This window comes from Littorina saxatilis, linkage group LG2 (genome assembly GCF_037325665.1).
Source record: "Littorina saxatilis isolate snail1 linkage group LG2, US_GU_Lsax_2.0, whole genome shotgun sequence".
Lineage (NCBI taxonomy): Eukaryota > Metazoa > Mollusca > Gastropoda > Littorinimorpha > Littorinidae > Littorina > Littorina saxatilis.
This window is the reverse complement of record NC_090246.1, coordinates 8,941,057-8,962,090: the sequence shown is the minus strand read 5'-3', so window position 1 is coordinate 8,962,090 and position 21,034 is coordinate 8,941,057. Positions and strand designations below refer to the sequence as shown.

General features: G+C 43.0%; 1 protein-coding gene across 2 annotated transcripts; it reads right to left on the bottom strand.

The window, feature by feature from the left end:
* Positions 1–1,942: 1,942 nt before the first annotated feature.
* LOC138958133 (uncharacterized) lies at positions 1,943–20,784 on the bottom strand. 2 transcript variants are annotated; one of them, XM_070329196.1, is made up of 4 exons: positions 20,055–20,784; positions 6,899–7,188; positions 5,275–5,534; positions 1,943–4,443 (listed from the first exon to the last, which is right to left on the bottom strand). In XM_070329196.1, the coding sequence occupies exons 2-4, from the start codon at positions 7,163–7,165 to the stop codon at positions 3,642–3,644; spliced, it is 1,329 nt and encodes a 442-aa protein (XP_070185297.1). In that variant the 5' UTR covers positions 7,166–7,188; positions 20,055–20,784; the 3' UTR covers positions 1,943–3,641. The 2 variants fall into 2 exon arrangements, with proteins under 2 accessions (XP_070185297.1, XP_070185298.1); XM_070329197.1 differs by lacking the exon at positions 20,055–20,784 and adding an exon at positions 15,237–15,414.
* Between the last annotated feature and the right edge of the window lie 250 nt (positions 20,785–21,034).

The window sequence follows — 21,034 nt, the reverse complement described above, 5'->3', positions numbered from 1 at the left end:
CTCTCTCAATCTCTTTTAGGATCCATAACGCCCCGCCCCCCTCTCTCTATCTCTTTAAGGATCCCTGAGGTCTTTCCCCCTCTCTATCTCTTTAAGAATCCCTAACGCCCCCCACCCCCCCTCTCTCTCAATCTTTAAGAATCCCTAACGCCCCACGCCCCTCTCTCAATCTCTGTAAGAATCTCTAACCCCCCCCCCCCTTCTCAATCTCTTTAAGGATCCCTAACGCCCCACCCCACCCCCCCTCTGTATCTCTTTCAGAATCTCTAACGCTCCCCCCCCCCTCCTCTCTCTCAATCTCTTTAAGGATCCCTAACGCCCGCCCCCCCCCCCCCTCTATCTTTTCAAGAATCCCTAACGCCCTGCCCCCCCCCCCCCCCCTCTCAATCTCTTTAAGGATCCCTAACGCCCCGTCCCCCTCTCTCTCGATCTTTTAAAGAATCCTTAACGTCCCCCCCCCTCCTCTATCTCTTTACGAATCCCAAACACATTTTTTTCTCCATCTAAAGGTTGCTAACAACAACAAACAACACTAATTATGACATTAGGAGTAATAGGCATAAACAGCTTTAGTGTCAAGAAAAAATGGAAGCATGTCAATACTTACAAACAGCTGTAGACGATTAATTTCATCAGCAGATCCAGCGAACATGAAACAAACAGAAAGTGTGACACCAGTTTGACTTTTAGCTTATTTTGCAATAGTGTCATGTGGGGGGTCAGAGAGAAGGCTGTGGACAAAGAATAGTTTCCAAGGATTGTCTCCGAAAAGAGACTTATTTTTGCGGTGTAGTTTGAAAGTAAATACAATTCTGATCTCTCTCTCTCTCTCTCTCTCTCTCTCTCTCTCTCTCTCTCTCTCTCTCTCTCTCTCTCTCTCTCTCTCTCCACCTTATTGAGCTTTGTATGGAGCATTTAACTGAGTATACGGGCCAAGGCTATCACGTTCAGAGCTGAACTTATATAGCCTATGATTACAGCCCGTATAGCTCACCCTCTCTCTCTCTCTCTCTCTCTCTCTCTCTCTCTCTCTCTCTCTCTCTCTCTCTCTCTCTCTCTCTCTCTCTCTCTTGTAGTGCGTGTATTCAGTCTTCGAAACGACTAATTAGCTCACCTCTATCTGCAACCCGGTGGGATGACATGAAACAAAATGAGAACATGCATCATCAATCATTGCTTCTACATATAATCACATAGATCTGCACAGACATTTTTTGGGAATTTTTTTTAAAAGAGATAAAAATGAGCATTTACATGACTTTCCACGTCAACAACAGTTCCTTGCTAATCATTGAAGATACGAAACTGTTTCCAGGTTTTTCACTCTCTCTCACACTGGTTTTGTGCGTTTGCACATGAGCACCAACAACTTTCACATTTGTCACGCACACACACACGCGCACACACACAAACACATTTTTACCCAAATACTTACAATCTGTTGTGATGTCAGTGTTCCAAAAGGACCCATGGACAGCACAGGACATAGAATCAAAACATAAAACACTTAATTTTGAACTCCATTGCTTCTAGCGGTCTGCTGCTTAATAGTGTTGGTTGCCTGATAGTCGTCTTAAAGTTTAGAGTGTTCTGGTGATAATGTGTCACACACATACCCCCCCCCCCCCCCCACACACACACACACAAACACACGCACGCATACACACACGCACGCACACACACACGCACACACACACACAGACATACGCGCACACACACACACACACACACGCAAGAACTCAGTCGCACACACCGCAGTGGATTGCACATGCTGAAATCTTTACACCATAGCGTTTGAATTAGTGACGAAATGACAGTCAATGTGAACAAGTTGAGCTAAAACGGCATCAACAACAACAAAAAACAAAAAAATATTCTCAGACCGGCAAACGGCAACAACAACAAAACGAAAAATTAAGAAATAAATATTCTCAGACCGACCAGTGATTATCCTGACTTACCGGCTGTGTTGTCCAAGAGTATCAGGAAGGCCCATGTTGACGAGTCATCAGTTGACGACCACCACAGAAAAACAAAAACAGAAAAACTGTTACCGTTGTTGAAATCATACTATAACCTCGATAACCACCCATTATTCAATAAGTAATTTTCTTCTTCTTTGTTCATGGGCTGAAACTCCCACGTTCACTGATGTCGTTTTAGCATGAGTGGGTCTTTACGTGTTTGACCGTTTTTACCCCCGCCATTTAAGCAGCATACGCCGATTTCGGGGTAAGCATTGTGGGTATTTTCGTGTTTCTATAACCCACCGAACTCTGACATGGATTACAGGATCTTTTCCGTGCGCATTTGGTCTTGTGCTTGCGTGTACACACGCAGGGGGAAAAGGCGCGCCCTGGCAGGTCTACACATAAGTTGACCTGGGAGATCGGAACAATCTCCACCCTTAACCCACAAGGCGGCCGCGGCCGGTGTAACACGAAATTTTTACTCCACGAAAAATTTACTCCGGAATAAATATTTCGTACGAAATTCTTACTCCGAGTACACTTTTCGTACGAGAAAAGAACTCCCCAAGGCACGAAAAAATTACTCCCTCCACGAAATTTTTACTCCCCATTTTTTTTACTTCCAGTAAAAATCTCGTACGCAAAAATGGGATGCGGGCGAAGGGATAATGCCAATAAGTGATCTCGCGCACACGAATGTCGCGCTACCCTCCTTCCACCCCTTCCACCACCAAGACTAACAGGGGACAAGGCAGTAAAAATTGTGTACACCTGGCATGGGAAGTTAAATTGCTTGTGTTTGGGTGAAGTAATTTATTCGTTATTTATTCGTCATGGGAGTAACATTTTTGTACGAAATGTTTACTCGGAACTCACCTGTCTTGGGGAGTAATTTTCTCGTGAAATGGGGGAGTGCTTTTTTCGTAAAGGGAGTAACTTTTTCGTACGAAATGTTTACTCCGGAGTAAAAATCTCGTGGGAGTAATTTTCTCGTGTTACACCGGGATTCCAACTCAGGACCTTCCAATTTAGACGCCAACATCTTACCACCACGCCACTGCGCCCGTCCAGTAGGTAATAATTCTCTCCTACACACCCACACCATAAAATAGGGATGGTTTGCTATAAAACCAAAAAGGATGCAAGATCCGAATACCTTTCTCTCAATTTTGTTTTGAACACAGGGTTAGAACATCGGACGACACTGATCACAAATCTTAAAATTGTTTTACTTAGACAAGCGTTTTTTAATTTTTATTTCATACCGTCAATCCAAGGACGAACAGTTTCTTTTTCTTGGGTCAAGAAAGGGATAACTATAGCCTTTAAAAAACAACAAACGCACCAAAACAAAACAAAAACAAACAAAAAAAGTAAATTTTAAGGGGCTTATTGTCCGTCAGGTCTTAATTGCCTATATTGGACATGAATTGGTTTATACGATTCGAGTTTTTACGCCCTCACGGCTTTTGATGTTTGCGTGTTTAGGTGGTATCAGCCATCTGCACTTATGGTAGAATGACCAAGATCTTTAACGTGCCATTGTGGTGACACGGGGGTGGGAGATGGATACCGTCTCTGGGTCTGCACATAAAGTTGACCCGTGTCCGTCCCGGCCCGGATTCGAACCAGCGACCTCTCGATCACAAGTCCAGTGCTCTACCACCTGAGCTACCCGGGCCCCAAAACAAACAAAACACTGTCTTTGGCAAATAAATCACGCAAAAGGAAAACCCACCCAGCCGCGCGAAGGATGTTACCTAAAAAAAAACAAAAAAAAACACTTAGAAAAAATAAATAAACTTTGGCAATTAAAACATGCAACAAATCAAAACTCACCCCCACCCCCCCAAAAAAAAAAATTAAAAAAAAATAAAAACAACTCACCCCAGCATGCCAGCGACAGGAGTGCGGAGAGTTGTGGGGCTCACGGAACGGTCTGTTGCAGGTCCGACAGGTCAGAACCAGGGGCTGGTCGGCCCTCGACGGGCTGGGCGTGTTAAACACAATGGTCATCTCGCCGTCCTCCGTCCGCCGCAAGCCGGACGTCATGAACGCGTTCGTGTGCAGCCGCTCCAATTCCGGATGTGACGTCATGATTTGTGACGCGCTCACCTGCAACTCCTCAGAATGCGGACGAAGCGTCGCGTTCGCGTTGGCATGCAACCGCTCTGAATCCGGACGAAGAGTCGTGTTCGCATTGGCATGCAGCCGCTCTGAATCAGAACGGGATGTTTCAGCCGGCATTGGTAGTGTCGCGACATGTACAGGACGAGGGCTTTCAGAAGCGGCGTAATCGACAGATTCGTTGCTGCTGCCTCTGCTGCCGTTGTAGAGGTAGTTGTGTTGGTTTCTGGCGGCAGGGTTGGTCTGCCTGAAGTGGTCCATGAAGAGTTGTCGTTGCTGCTGTTCCAGGCGGACGTGTTGGTGGTCCAGGAACCGTTTGTGTTGCCTCACGTCCGAGTTGGTTTCCCTGGTGATATTAAGGGTTGCTGGCTGTCACAATCATTCTGCCATAAGTGCAGATGGCTGATATACAACCTAAACACGCATACACTTGTGTATCTCGTCAAAAGCCGCAAGGGGTTAAAACTCGAATCATATAACCCATATCTTTTCCTTAAGAGGCGAAATATTTATCCTGAAGGACAGTAAGCATTCTCTCTTTCCTTTTTACAATCATGATCGAATGCATAACAGGCAATGTCTTCATAGTGCCAATTGCAAAGCTCCCGCTTACCCCAATAATAACTGCCGCAGAGCAATCACGCCACAAAACGCTTGTTCGTAAGAAAGAATAGTCATCAACACCGGCTTCTTCCAGCATAATGCCTTGTGTTCAGTTTTGGTGTCTTTAAAAAAAGAGGGAGTCTTCTATCGCGCGGGAGGAGAGGGGGGGGGGGGGGTGGTGTAAAAGGAAGTGAGTCTTTTTTCGGAGGGACTTCAAATGAGGGTTCATCTGTAATGGGACATAACGAAGGGCTAGGGACATAACGAAGGGCTAGGGACATAACGAAGGGCTAGGGACATAACGAAGGGCTAGGGACATAACGAAGGGCTAGGGACATAACGAAGGGCTAGGGCTAGGGACATAACGAAGGGCTAGGGCTAGGGACATAACGAAGGGCTAGGGCTAGGGACATAACGAAGGGCTAGGGCTAGGGACATAACGGAGGGCTACGGCTAGGGACATAACGAAGGGCTAGGGACATAACGAAGGGCTAGGGACATAACGAAGGGCTAGGGACGTAACGAAGGGGAGTCGTATAAGCAAACACTTTTCTTGCCGTGCGGCTCATTCTACCTGATGGCTTTGATGAGCTGCTGCCGGAGCTTCTTCTCCAGGCATTTCTTGCGGCTCTGGTGCGTGAAGAGGTCGATGAAGACGATGCGTTGTCCACACGCCTCGCAGTTGACCTTGCGGTGTTGACACTCCCCCACGTGCTCCTCCAGCTCCCCCCGCCTCACCTTCATCCAGCACCCGTTCTGCATGTGGGGGCACGCGACGGGCGCGCGCGGACACTCCTCCGACACGTGGTCTGGCATCTCCGACAGCTTGCAGATCTGGAGAGAGGGAAAGGGACTTGGTGGAGGTTTGGGAGAAAAGAAAACAAAGAAACAAACCAACAAAAACAAACAAGCAAACAAACAAACAAGCAAACAAACAAAAATAAACAAGCAAACAAACAAGCAAACAAACAAAAATAAACAATTTTGTTTACATGGTGTGGTAACTCCGACAGTTTACAGATCTCGAGGGAGAAGAAAGAAGAATGATGTTGACCAAACAAAACAAAAAAGTTAGTTAGGTGGGGGGGGGGGGGGGGGGGGGGGGGGGCAGAGCAAAATCGATTAGGACATGTCCGTTTGGAATCTTGTTTGTCAAGGCTAATAGGTCGAAGTTCTTACGGATGTTTTGTTCTGTTTATTATCAAATTTTTAATGTTCTTGTTTCTTTTCTCTCTCTCTTTTTTTTTTATCGACTTTTGTTCTCCTTCTGTTCTCGGAAAAGAAAAGAATAATAACAAGTCGCGTAAGGCGAAAATACAACATTTAGTCAAGTAGCTGTCGAACTCACAGAATGAAACTGAACGCAATGCAACGCAGCAAGAAGGTATACTCGTAGCATCGTCAGTCCACCGCTCAAGGCAAAGGCAGTGAAATTGACAAGAAGAGCGGGGTAGTAGTTGCGCTGAGAAGGATAGCACGCTTTTCTGTACCTCTCTTCGTTTTAACTTTCTGAGCGTGTTTTCAATCCAAACATATCATATCTATATGTTTTTGGAATCAGGAACCGACAAGGAATAAGATGAAAGTGTTTTTAAATTGATTTCGAAAATTTGATTTTGATAATAATTTTTATATATTTAATTTTCAGAGCTTGTTTTTAATCCAAATATAACATATTTATATGTTTTTGGAATCAGCAAATGATGGAGAATAAGATGAACGTAAATTTGGATAGTTTTATAAAAATGTTTTTTTTTTTACAATTTTCAGATTTTTAATGACCAAAGTCATAAATTAAATTTTAAGCCACCAAGCTGAAATGCAATACCGAAGTCCGGGCTTCGTCGAACATTACTTGACCAACATTTCAACCAATTTGGTTAAAAAATGAGGGCGTGACAGTGCCGCCTCAACTTTCACGAAAAGCCGGATATGACGTCATCGAAGACATTTATCAAAAAAATGAAAAAAAATATAGGGATATCATACCCAGGATCTCTCATGTCAAATTTCATAAAGATCGGTCCAGTAGTTTAGTCTGAATCGCTCTACACACACACACACACACACACACACATACACACACACACACACATACACCACGACCCTCGTCTCGATTCCCCCCTCTATGTTAAAACATTTAGTCATAACTTGACTAAATGTAAAAAGGAGAGGGAAAACCGGCATGGCCATATTACCTTTTCACAGTCATAGCTGCATCGGATGAGGAGGTTGAGCAGTCTGACTTTGAGCGGGACAGACGGCGCCTTGGTCTTGTGGTTCAGACGTGTGTCGCACTTCGGGCACGTGCGTGTCTCCTCCTTCTTGAGACGTTTCTTGAGACACGCACCGCAGAACAGATGGGTGCATGTGCTCTCAACTGGGTGCACCAGCACTTTGTTGCACACGGCACAGATCAGCTCTTCCGGGACTTCTTCCTCGAAGAGTTCTAGGTCTAAACCCATGATGGCTGGTAGTCAACAGGTATCTGGAGAGAAAAAAAACACCAACCGAATATTGACTCATGATGGGAATAATAGTGTCATAAACAGGTGTCTGGAAAGATATTTGATGAGAGCATATGATATCAACGGGTTTCTGAAAAAAGAAAATAGAACCAAATGGTGACTTTAATGACAGAAAAATTGCATGCATGGAAAAATAAATAACAGAAAAAAACCTTCCTAATGGGAATAATGGTATCTGGACAAAGCTTGTTATATTTTGGTTGACCCCACATTTCTGCAATGGATGCTTTGTGCAGTATGTAATTCCTATTTTGGAAAGAGAGATGGATGTCCTCGTGTAATATACTGTGAAATTAATGTAATACACGTAGCAAAGGCTTTTCATCCACTGGCTGGTGAGAGCGTGTTGCCACCAAGAGCCAACAATACTTATCTATGAATCTCTCGCATCCTACCCCCACACCTACCTCCATTTACCACCCCAACCCCTGTACCGCTCTCCCGGTCCCCACACTCCCTTGAATTAATTGAATTAATATTTCAATCAGCGAATTTTGTTTGTTTGTTTGTTTGCTTAACGCCCAGCCGACCACGAAGGGCCATATCAGGCCGGTGCTGCTTTGACATATAACGTGCGCCACACACAAGACAGAAGTCGCAGCACAGGCTTCATGTCTCACCCAGTCACATTATTCTGACACCGGACCAACCAGTCCTAGCACTAACCCCATAATGCCAGACGCCAGGCGGAGCAGCCACTAGATTGCCAATTTTAAAGTCTTAGGTATGACCCGGCCGGGGTTTGAACCCACGACCTCCCGATCACGGGGCGGACGCCTTACCACTGGGGCCAACCGTGCCGGTCTTTCAATCAGCGAAGACTAATTATCCAGTGGAAACGTTTTGTCAGAAAGTGATTTGCATGTTAGAGGATATGACACCTCAATTGCTTTAACAAATGTGATTCAAACAGTTAGGAGTACCATGATAAAAAACATTGTATTTTCGCCAAGGCCCGGTGGATTGTTTCGAAACCTTCAGGATCGCATGCCTACATACGAGATGAATTTAAGGTAAAATTGGATCATTAAAGTAATTTGCTGAGATTTTATTCAATCTTCCGGATATAGTTTTAACAGCAGCAAGACTGATCACATACACGTTCTGTTATATTTGAGTTAGTATTTGAGTTATTATAGCAATAGCAAACACGAATCTAGTCCTGGGACCTACTGGACTCCTTGGCATTCAAAAACCAAACTTGCCATAAAAGAGGTTGTGTGGCACGCCTACTGTGCTTTGTAGGATAGGTTTTCAGCTCATTTATATGAGAAGCCATAAAGTTCGTGGCAGCCGGAGAACACTGAAGAAGGTCAGGCATTATTATTGTATAATATTGATTTAAACACTTGCAGCATACGTGTTCTGCAGAGTTTTCTCTTTGGTTACGACCCAAGCATAACGTCGCCATAAACTGTTCGGTTTACTTACAAAGTACACATGTAAACGTCTTTTTAAAGAGATGATAATACAATGTAGAAGTAAACCACGGCACTTTCTAAAAGCTTTATTATTTTAAAGATTATTATTATTATTATTATTATTATGAACATTTGTGCGCCTAATCTAAATATAGCCCTAGGCGCTTACAAAATATACAATACATAGTGAACATTATACGAAACACAACTCGACAAGGACCAAGACACTCGGACTCATACACTCGCAGACAGACGCACAGCGAGAACGCGACGCACTCACTCATACCAACTACAGGCACATGCATTCTGAAGACGGAAAAAGTCATAAATAAATAAATAAATTATTGGATACATAAAGTTAGATACTTTATTTCCTTCATGTAAAAACAATTATGCAGAGCATCAAAGATATTTCCAGGATTTTACATGTCACGTGTCTATGACAGTCTCAGTCCGGGCTTGGACACATACCAAACATCTACAGACTGGCTGCTTTCTGTCGGAAGGGGAAGTTTTGTACGTTTGCTGTATCGATTTCAATCTGCAAAATTAATTCAGCAAAAAAAAACCCACACCTATCCGCTTACAGGGGGAAGCCATGGCTGTTGATTTTAGGTATGTGTCTTCACGAAACATACTCTTATCTCATGTGAAAGCCTGGGCAAGTCTGTGGTGGCGTACGTGGTCGTTTATGGAAAGCCGTTTGGCTCACAACCATTACACGTGTACTAAATAATTCATACACGTGCAATAAATAATTCATACACGTGTAAGAAATGATTAATGTAAGAAATAATAAATGATCAATACACGTGTAATAAATAATTCATACACGTGTAAAAAATGATTGATACACGTGTAGGAAATGATAATTACACGTGTAATAAATAATTCATACACGTGTAATCAATAATTCATACACGTGTAAGAAATGATTAATACACGTGTAGGAAATAATTCATACACGTGTAATAAAGAATTCTTATTCCCCCCTCTGCTTCTTTACCTCTGTAAACTTGTAGGGGTAGTTATTTTTCGATAATGACCCAGCAACCAAACAAATAACGACCCAGCAACAGCCTGAATCCTCGATAGTGCAATGGGTTGAGAAGTTGTTCTGCTTCGGTACTACTTTTTGCGACTGAAAAGTTCCGAACGCTCTAATGTACGAAGTATACATCTCTGGAGCAAACAATACAAACATACCGCATTTAAATTAACAACTACAGGCCTGAACACATGAATCTCCATATAAAATCCATGAGTTCGGTTGTTTTCTGAATCTAGATCTGCCGTGCTCAAACGTTCATCACAAGCAATTTCCCGCAAGGCAAGTAACTCATACTAGCGACAAGAGTAGTTCCCCTTCTTTTCACTCAGTTTCTTCGACAACAGACTGCAATCCGACGGTCAGTTTTCAACAATATTTCATTTAATAAACAGATCACACGCAACCAAATGCACACATCACATCAATTTAAACAACATAAAACGGTTTCATACATTATTTTCCCCAGAGAACTTCATACAGTTTTTAACGTTGGAACACGGGTGCAAAAGTTCGTCTGCTAGTCCCATTTGACGAAAGAACATTATCCTAAGCGATACCAAAACATATACAGAACACACAATATCTGCCTTTGCCGCCACAGCAGAATAACAGCATATCTGTGTACTTGATTTTAGTCCAAAATAGGAAAACTGACAAGAAGTGTTAACAGAATGGAATGATTTGCACGGAACTATACAACCGCGCATTAATCAATCGCTTGCGCAGGTTGACTGGTTGAGTGAATAGGATTCGATCAAACTTTCGCAAAAAACCTCCTCTTTTCTTTGAATAACTGAAGAAATGAGGAATAAAGAGGTTACACACCTCGTCTCAGTGATTATAAAAAATAATGGTCTCAGTTCGCGGTCATGAAAAAGCTCGCTAAAGCTCGCATTTTTCATGATCCGCTAACTTCGACCATTATTTTTAATAATCACTGAGACTCGGCATGTAACCTCTACATACACGTGTCAGAAATAATGCATACACGTGCATAAAATAAAATAATTTATTACAAGTGTATTAAATAATTCATACACGTGTAAGAAATAAATACACGGTAATAAATTATTTATTACACGTGTATGAATTATGATTTATTACACGTGTATTGGTTATGAGCCAAACGGCTTTCCATAGTCGTTTACACGCGAAGGAGGATATCTTTAACGGTTGTCTACACCATAGACCAAAATGGTCTATGTCTACACTGATCTGCTCACTCTTCACTACTACCTTGGCTCCGCGACTCCTTGAGCTGCACACAAAGCAATGGCACACGTCTCTTGACGCTAGCGCAGTTATGATAATTCAAAGTCAAACATCGAAAGTCCTTTAGCCGGTGTAACACGACATTTTTACTCCACGAAAAATTTACTCCGGAGTAAACATTTCGTACGAAATTTTTACTCCGAGTACACCTTTCGTACGAGAAAAGAACTCCCCATGGTACGAAAACATTACTCCCTCCACGAAATTTGGACTCCCCAAATGTTCACTTCAAGTAAAAATCTCGTACGCCAAATTGGGATGCGAGCGAAGGAATAATGCCAATTTGTGATCTCGCGCAAACGAATGTCGCGCTACCCTCCCTCCACCCCTTCCACCACCAAGACTAACAGGGGACAGGGGAGTAAAAGTTGCGTACACCTGGCGTGGGCAGTAAATTGCTCGCGTTAGGGTGGAATAATTTATTCGTTATTTATTCGTCAGGGGAGTAACATTTTCGACCGAAATGTTGACTCGGAACACACCTGTCGTTGGAAGTTATTTTCTCGTGTTATGGGGGAGTAAAGGGAGTAACATTTTCGTACGCAATTTTTACTCCGGAGTAAAAATCTCGTGGGAGTAATTTTCTCGTATTACACCGGGTAAACAGGCACGACGAGAGTAAGGTGGTCTTAAAAGGACCATGCATTACCCGCTGTCGACATACAGGGCGGTTTGATCGGAACAGATCAATCACTTCTCAGTACTAATCGATTAAAAAGCAAAAGGTAGCTGTAGCACGTGATCGACAGCGCGTGATCGAAACGACCTGGTGAAAAGTGAGGTCAAAATTATGCTTGGATGTATAGAGCTACGATCATGTTTTGGCTCAATAGAAAGCATTATAATACATGTTGTTTTGACTCAGTAGAAAGCATAATAAAACATGATATTTTGACTCGACTCAGTAGAAAGCATTATTATGCATGACACACAAAAACCACATAATATTATAGTGCTTTTCTTTTGATTCCAGTGAAGAAGACAAATGTTTAAAGCAAGTTGTAAGCGTGCCATGCAGGTTTAACATGTGAGTTAAAGACTCGGAGTTTACAGGAAGGCACATGGTTACACGCTTGACGATTCCGGGAAGAAAAGGAGAGAGAGAGAGAGAGAGAGAGAGAGAGAGAGAGAGAGAGAGAGAGAGAGAGAGAGAGAGACGGACAGACAGACAGACAAACAGGCAGACAGACAGAAAGTCGGACAGACAGACAGACAGACAGACTGGCAGTCGGACAGAGACAGACAGACGGACAGTCAGACAGACAGACAGACAGACAGACAAGGGGGGAGGGGGGAGAAAGACAGTCAAACAGACAGACAAACAAAGACATCATACAGACAGAGATAGGCAGAGATATCATACACACAGAGACATCATACAGACAAAGACATCATACAGACAGAGACATCATACACACAGAGACATCATACATACAGAGACATCATACATACAGAGACATCATACAGACAGAGACATCATACACACAGAGACATCATACACACAGAGACATCATACATACAGAGACATCATACAGACAGAGACATCATACAGACAGAGACATCATACAGACAGAGACATCATACAGACAGAGACATCATACAGAGACAGCAAACAGACAGAGACATCATACAGACAGAGACATCATACAGACAGAGACATCATACAGAGACATCATACAGACAGAGACATCATACAGACAGAGACATCATACAGACAGAGACATCATACATACAGAGACATCATACAGAGACATCATACAGACAGAGACATCATACATACAGAGACATCATACAGACAGAGACATCATACAGACAGAGACATCATACAGACAGAGACATCATACAGACAGAGACATCATACAGACAGAGACATCATACATACAGAGACATCATACAGAGACATCATACAGACAGAGACATCATACAGACAGAGACATCATGCAGACAGAGACATCATACAGACAGAGACATCATACAGACAGAGACATCATAAAGACAGAGACATCATACAGACAGAGACATCATACATACAGAGACATCATACAGACAGAGACATCATACAGAGACATCATACAGACAGAGACATCATACATACAGAGACATCATACACACAGAGACATCATACAGACAGAGACATCATACATACAGAGACATCATACAGACAGAGACATCATACAGAGACATCATACAGACAGAGACATCATACATACAGAGACATCATACACACAGAGACATCATACAGACAGAGACATCATACAAACAGAGACATCATACAGACAGAGACATCATACAGAGACAGCAAACAGACAGAGACATCATACAGACAGAGACATCATACAGACAGAGACATCATACAGAGACATCATACAGACAGAGACATCATACAGACAGAGACATCATACAGACAGAGACATCATACAGACAGAGACATCAGACAGAGACAGCAAACAGACAGAGACATCATACAGACAGAGACATCATACAGACAGAGACATCATGCAGACAGAGACATCATACAGACAGAGACATCATACAGACAGAGACATCATAAAGACAGAGACATCATACAGACAGAGACATCATACATACAGAGACATCATACAGACAGAGACATCATACAGAGACATCATACAGACAGAGACATCATACATACAGAGACATCATACACACAGAGACATCATACAGACAGAGACATCATACATACAGAGACATCATACAGACAGAGACATCATACAGAGACATCATACAGACAAAGACATCATACAGACATAAACATCATACAGACAGAGACATCATACAGACAGAGACAGGCAGAGACATCATACAGACAGAGACAGGCAGAGACATCATACAGACAGAGACAGGCAGAGACATCATACAGACAGAGACATCATACAGGCAGAGACATCATACAGACAGAGACATCATACAGGCAGAGACATCATACAGACAGAGACATCATACAGAGACATCATACAGACAGAGACATCATACAAACAGAGACATCATACAGAGACATCATACAGACAGAGACATCATACAGACAGAGACATCATACAGACAGAGACATCATACAGACAGAGACATCAGACAGAGACAGCAAACAGACAGAGACATCATACAGACAGAGACATCATACAGACAGAGACATCATACAGACAGAGACATCATAAAGACAGAGACATCATACAGACAGAGACATCATACATACAGAGACATCATACATACAGAGACATCATACAGAGACATCATACAGACAGAGACATCATACATACAGAGACATCATACATACAAAGACATCATACAGACAGAGACATCATACAGACAGAGACATCATACAGACAGAGACATCATACAGACAGAGACATCATACAGACAGAGACATCATACAGACAGAGACATCATACAGACAGAGACATCATACATACAGAGACATCATACAGACAGAGACATCATACATACAGAGACATCATACAGACAGAGACATCATACATACAGAGACATCATACATACAGAGACATCATACAGACAGAGACATCATACAGACAGAGACATCATACAGACAGAGACATCAGACAGACAGAGACATCATACAGACAGAGACATCAGACAGAGACATCAGACAGAGACATCATACAGAGACATCATACAGACAAAGACAGGCAGAGACATCATACAGAGACATCATACAGACAGAGACATCATACAGACATAAACATCATACAGACAGAGACATCATACAGACATAAACATCATACAGACAGAGACATCATAAAGACAGAGACAGGCAGAGACATCATACAGACAGAGACAGGCAGAGACATCATACAGACAGAGACAGGCAGAGACATCATACAGACAGAGACATCATACAGGCAGAGACATCATACAGACAGAGACATCATACAGACAGAGACATCATACAGACAAAGACATCATACAGACAAAGACATCATAGAGACAGAGACATACAGACAAATACATCATACAGACAGAGACATCATACAGACAGAGACACCATACAGACAAATACACCATACAGACAAAGACAGAGACATCATTCAGACAGATACAGGCAGCGACATCATACAGACAAGGACAGACAGAGACATCATACAGGCAGAGACAGCATACAGACAAAGACAAACAGAGACACAGGCAGAGATATACAGACACTGAGAGACAGACAGAGACACCATACAGACATACACAGACAGAGACATCATACGGATAGAGACACAGAGGGGAAAACGAAACACGGCACCGTCTCTTCTTAACTTGCTGGAACTCGGTCGGGCTTGAGAAGTCCTGGGCCTTGAGTCCTCATAGTCACAGAGCTGTGGCAATGGTGCCATATATCAAGTGTTTGTTAGCTTCCAGGGGCACACGCCTAAGTGTTTCCCCAGTGATCGAACCACCGCCGTGTTTGTGTACACCTTCTCCTGGGCTATTCAGTAGAACTTCCGATTTGAGCACCCCCCCCCCCCACACACACACACACATAGCATGACAGAGGTGGGAAGATTGAGGTGGGGGGGGGGGGGCGGAGGCAGGTGGAGGGACAATAATACACACACAAATCCACTCCTTTGAAATCCAGGTGTTCGTTTGAGGCGTAGTCCACAACCGATGAAGACGAAGCCGAGGAGAAAAAAAAGAGGAGGAGGAGGAGGAGGAAGAAGATTAAGCTAGAGGAGGACGAGGTGGAGAAGAGACAATTTTGTTCTGAAACAAATAAATCATTTTGGCATTTAAACCTGCCTTTTCTCTAGCAACATTCGCATGAATTCTTCAGTAGTTGTCTTCCTTGCTTTCAATACTACCTATGAATCATAATGGTGAAATCAAAGGCATCTTGGGTGACGTTCACTCCCTTTCTAAATCGATCTATCGCTAATGATACGACTAATGATACGATCGTTCACATGCTGACATGTGTTCGCAACAGCCTTGCACGGACGCATGGAGAGACAATGACAATGACAATGACAATTTAAGCAGTGGTCTGCTTTTTTACATCCAGCCCTCGCCCTAAAGAGGGACTAACTACAAAAATGAAATAAAAATACAAGATAAAAAATAGAAAATAGAGAACTAAAATTCTACATTTTAACAGATAACTAAAATGAAAACACATTATACATATGTACACAAAATGCATTGCATTGAGGTAAATTGCGAGTTGATTGATGAGAATTAAGTGGTATAGTGCAGCTTGCACTTTCTCAACTTCATGCTCTAATCCATACATTACATTTTAAACAAAATCAATCAACAAGCAAGACATTGCTAAGATCATCACACATCCAAATACATGTAGTGGTTTGTTTGTTAGTCCCTTCATTCGAAAAGGGTTTGTGTACATTATACCAATAAAGAGGAGAGGGGCATGTTTAATACAACAATTGAATACCATTTAAGACAAATATCCTTTACTTTGACTTCATTACATAAGACAAATATCTGCTTTTAAAACTATCAGTGCTGGTAGTTTGCCTCAGGAATGTTGGAAGAGAGTTCCAGAGACTGCTACCTGAATACACTAAACTGGACTTAAACAGGTCAATCCGAGGAACAGGAGTGTTTAATCTCATAAATTGACGTGAATTCCTCATGGTAAATTTTGTACGTAAAGTTTCAGGTACACATCCAGTGATAATTTTGCTCATAAGGGTACATTTATTATAGCCAAGTCTTGCCTTCAGAGGGAGAATGCCTAAGTTTATATAGTCTAATTCATTCAGGGTTGTTTTCTTTAATAAGACTACTTTCAACGCTCGTTTGTGTAATCTAATTATAGGTTTTAGTGAATTATCACTTGCCTAAAGCTTACTATAAAGAGAGAGAGAGAGAGAGAGAGAGAGAGAGAGAGAGAGAGAGAGAGAGAGAGAGAGAGAGAGAGAGAGAGAGAGAGAGAGAGAGACAAGACAAGACAAGACAAAATCTTTATTATCGAGGGTAATAGATAAGCAAGAATATTGCTTTTTTACATCCAGCCCTCGCCCTAATATAGGGATATATATAATAGAGAGAGAGAGAGAGAGAGAGAGAGAGAGAGAGAGAGAGAGAGAGAGAGAGAGAGAGAGAGAGAGAAGGGAGGGGGGAAGAGAGAGGGAGAGAGAGAGAGAGAGAGAGAGAAGGGAGGGGGGAAGAGAGAGGGAGAGAGAGTGACTGAGAGGTAGGGAGGGAGGGAGGGAGAGGGAGAAGAACCTGACTAAATGTAAATAACACCCCTACGTACACACATAGTAACGTCAACTATTTAAAGATGCTCGTATAAACCGAAGTCACAATACGTCGTCCCTGACTTCCACTACACACACACACACACACACACATACACACACACACACACACACACACACACACACACACACACACACACACACACACACACACAAACCAGCCAGCTTACTATACAGAGTGAGTTTTTTGGGGGCATTTAATTTCATAAGCGACACTGCCATGCATGGTGTCTATTTGCGAAATTAATTCAACAGAACTTTTCCTCAGAAAGCAGCCCGGCTGTTGACATTTAGAATGGGTCCCGGTGGAAGGATGCTCTTAAACATGTACCATATAAAAGCCCCGACAGATCGGTGGCGGTTAACATAATCGTTTGCGCCGCGAGAAGGACAGCACCTGTAAGGAGTAATTGTTGAGGCTAGCTCTATAAAATAATTAACAGTATACATTTACTCATATGCATTTGCTGATATGAACTTATTCTCGTAAAAGCTTCATAACTGAATGCGGCTTCTTATCGGCGAAGAATAACACTATCTTGGTTCGCCAAATTTGGTATCTCTGAGCAAACACTGCGGTACTTAGTACAATCAAAAATCGATAGCATGTGTGTCATTTTAAATCTCTCAGGACTAACACTGAGTGACAATAATGTACTGAGTCTTGAAATGTGAGGAAAAATGACATGTGACCTTTTCCCGAGGCAGGAAGGAAGAAAAGAAGAAAGGAAGAAACTGTCTGTCTTTTTGTTCGTCCGTCTGTCTAATTGTACGTACGTGTGTGTGTGTGTGTGTGTGTGTGTGTGTGTGTGTGTGTGTGTGTGTGTGTGTGTGTGTGTGTGTGTGTACGTGTATGAGTAAACGTGTGTGTGTGTGTGTGTACGTGTATGTGTTTGAGTAAACGTGTGTGTTTGGGTGTGTGTGTGTAAACGTGTGTGTGTGTGTGCGTGCGCATGTGCGTCAGTGTGTGTCAGTGTGTGTGTGTGTGCGCAGGTGCATATGTGTGTGCGCACGTGCGTGAGTGTGTGTGTACGTACGTGTGTGTTACAGTGTGTTTGATGTGTGTGTGTGCAGTGTTTGTGTGTGTGTGTGTGTGTGTGTGTGTGTGTGTGTGTGTGTGTGTGTATGCGTGCTTGTGTGTGTGCGTGGGTGCGTTCGTGCGTGCTTGATTGTGCGTGCCTCTCTGTATTTCTACCTATTTGAAATACAGTATGTCTGAGCCGCAGTAAGCCTCAATACGGCAAAACCCATTCCACACTACATTTGCATTGTACGCTCCATTTACTACTACCTAACAATTGTCAATTGATTAAAACTGTATCAGACCTTGGGAGATCCAAATAGCCTGGTAGGCGGCCCTATCACTAACGGTAGTCAAAAAGAGGAAACACATTATTAGCGTTTAATATTTCGGCTTGCATTGTTTTACAGACACCCGATGCCATAATCCAGCGGACGCCGCCACCCCCCCCCCCCCCCGGCCCTACTCTCATTTTAAGAGACCCTCCAATTTAAAGACTCTTCCCCTAATAAGACCTTGCTTTTTCAGGTCTGAAAAAAAATTACCTCGATTTTTTTTTTCTGCGTTCGTGGGCTGAAACTCCCACGTACACTCGTGTTTTTTGCACGAGTGGAATTTTACGTGTATGACCGTTTTTTACCCCGCCATTTAGGCAGCCATACGCCGTTTTCGGAGGAAGCATGCTGGGTATTTTCGTGTTTCTATAACCCACCGAACTCTGACATGGATTACAGGATCTTTTTCGTGCGCACTTGGTCTTGTGCTTGCGTGTACACACAGGGGTGTTCGGACACCGAGGAGAGTCTGCACAAAGTTGACTCTGAGAAATAAATCTCTCGCCGAACGTGGGGACGAACTCACGCTGACAGCGGCCAACTGGATACAAATCCAGCGCGCTACCGACTGAGCTACATCCCCGCCCCACCTCGATTTTAATATGTCCTCTTTTTAACAGACCCGATTTTATTGGATGTTTGGCGGACGCAAAGGGGGTATGTAACCGCCGTTAATCTCTGACGTGCATGCATTTTTGACTGACTTATGAGGTCAAGACAATTTTTGAATGACTTCAAAACAAACTGGAAGAAGTGGGTATACTTTACCTTTTCTTCGGCTATCTTATTCACTTGTTCAAGCGTAGAATTCAGACATTTAAAGAGGAGCCGGCACCAGACCGTATACTGATAGCGGATCGTGTTGCTGATTTTTTATTTTTCACTCTCGGTTCTTACAGTTAATTGGTTTAGGGCCATGCTTCGAACATGTAGCGCGGTTCAAACGAAGAAGGAAATAAATTAAACACACAAAGTTAAGAAACATTACAAACAAAAAACAAATGAAATAAGCAATTTGTGTGTGTGTGTGTGTACGTGCGTGCGTGCGTGTGTGCGGTATATATACATGTGTGAGTGGTGTGTGTGGGTGTGTGTGTGTGCGTGTGTGTGTGTTTGTGTGCGTACGTGCGTCGGGTGCGCGCGTGCGTACGTAAGTGTGTTCGTGTGCGTGTGCCGTGTGTGGATGTTAACGTCACTTCAGATTTGATAAGTTCTATTTGAGTTCTGGATGTCAAGTAGGTCTGTGTCTTGACATGTTTGCAAAAGCCTTTAACGTTATGCCCCGTACGACCTCCAAAAAAAGTACATAAAATAAAACACTAGTTCTAGCCAAATCACAGCACCCCCTCCAAAGATCATGGCAGTGCCTTTACAAAGCAAAGCAAACACTTTACGAAGCCCGGAAAGCTCTAAACATAACACCAAACAGTGGCACTGCTTAACGCTAGGGAAACCAGTCTTGGTGATAAACAAACACTTACCTTTTGTTTGTGAAGAATTTGTGTGGATTCTCTGAAGCCCACTTTGACCAGGTCACTGACGTCTCAGAGTCAAGCGCGACAAACCTGTGCAGTCAGAAGACAACCGTACCGTGGCTCCTCTGATCTTGGGTCTCTTTGGTTACAGCTAGAAGATTTCAAGCAGTAAGAAGAAAGGCAAATGTTTTGATGCAACAGAGAGAACTGTGTTAAATGCCTTCCGAACAATCTGTAATCCGTAGACAAAGGAATCTTTCCGTTAAATTAAAGTTTTTTCAGGCTTCAACGACATATTGTTCAGAGTCAGATATCCAAATGTCTCTTAAATTCAAAGCAATGACAAAAATCTGCTGTCTCTCATCATTTTCATTTTGGTAAAGCTCCTTTCACTCTGATGACACTCGCGCGGTAAGGCGGTTTTTGTGTGTGTCTGAAGACACAAACATAGTCTGTTTTATGAGCAGTCACAGTCCTTTCATAGCCTAGCACCGTAGGCGCGCAAACACAGATTGGTTTGAGCTGATCCTAGTTTCAATTCTTGTTCAAAGGACAGCGAATCAATGGGTGTCTGTCTGGACTGAAATGGAATTTCAATGGGAAGATCTCGGTTTGTGGCTCCGTATCATCGTGTTCAATAGTAGCGGGACAAAGGCTATGCAGAGGTGAAAGGCATTATGAGAGAAGCCAAGGAAGGGTAGAGTACGACTCGCTGTTAATCTTGGCACAGGCACCCGAAGGAGATAGAAAAGCGACAAAAAAAGCACTGAGACAAAACAAGATGTCGTCCTTGACTTGTTTGCAAAGTGAGAGCTCTGGGGTGTGTGTGTGTGTGTGTGTGTGTGTGTGTGTGTGTGTGTGTGTGTGTGTGTGTGTGTGTGTGTGTATGTCCGGTGTGTGTGTGTGTGTCCGGTGTGTGTGTCAGTGTGTGTGTGTGTCACGTGTGTGTGTGTACGTGAGTTGAGAAGACATGTTCCAGTGTGAAT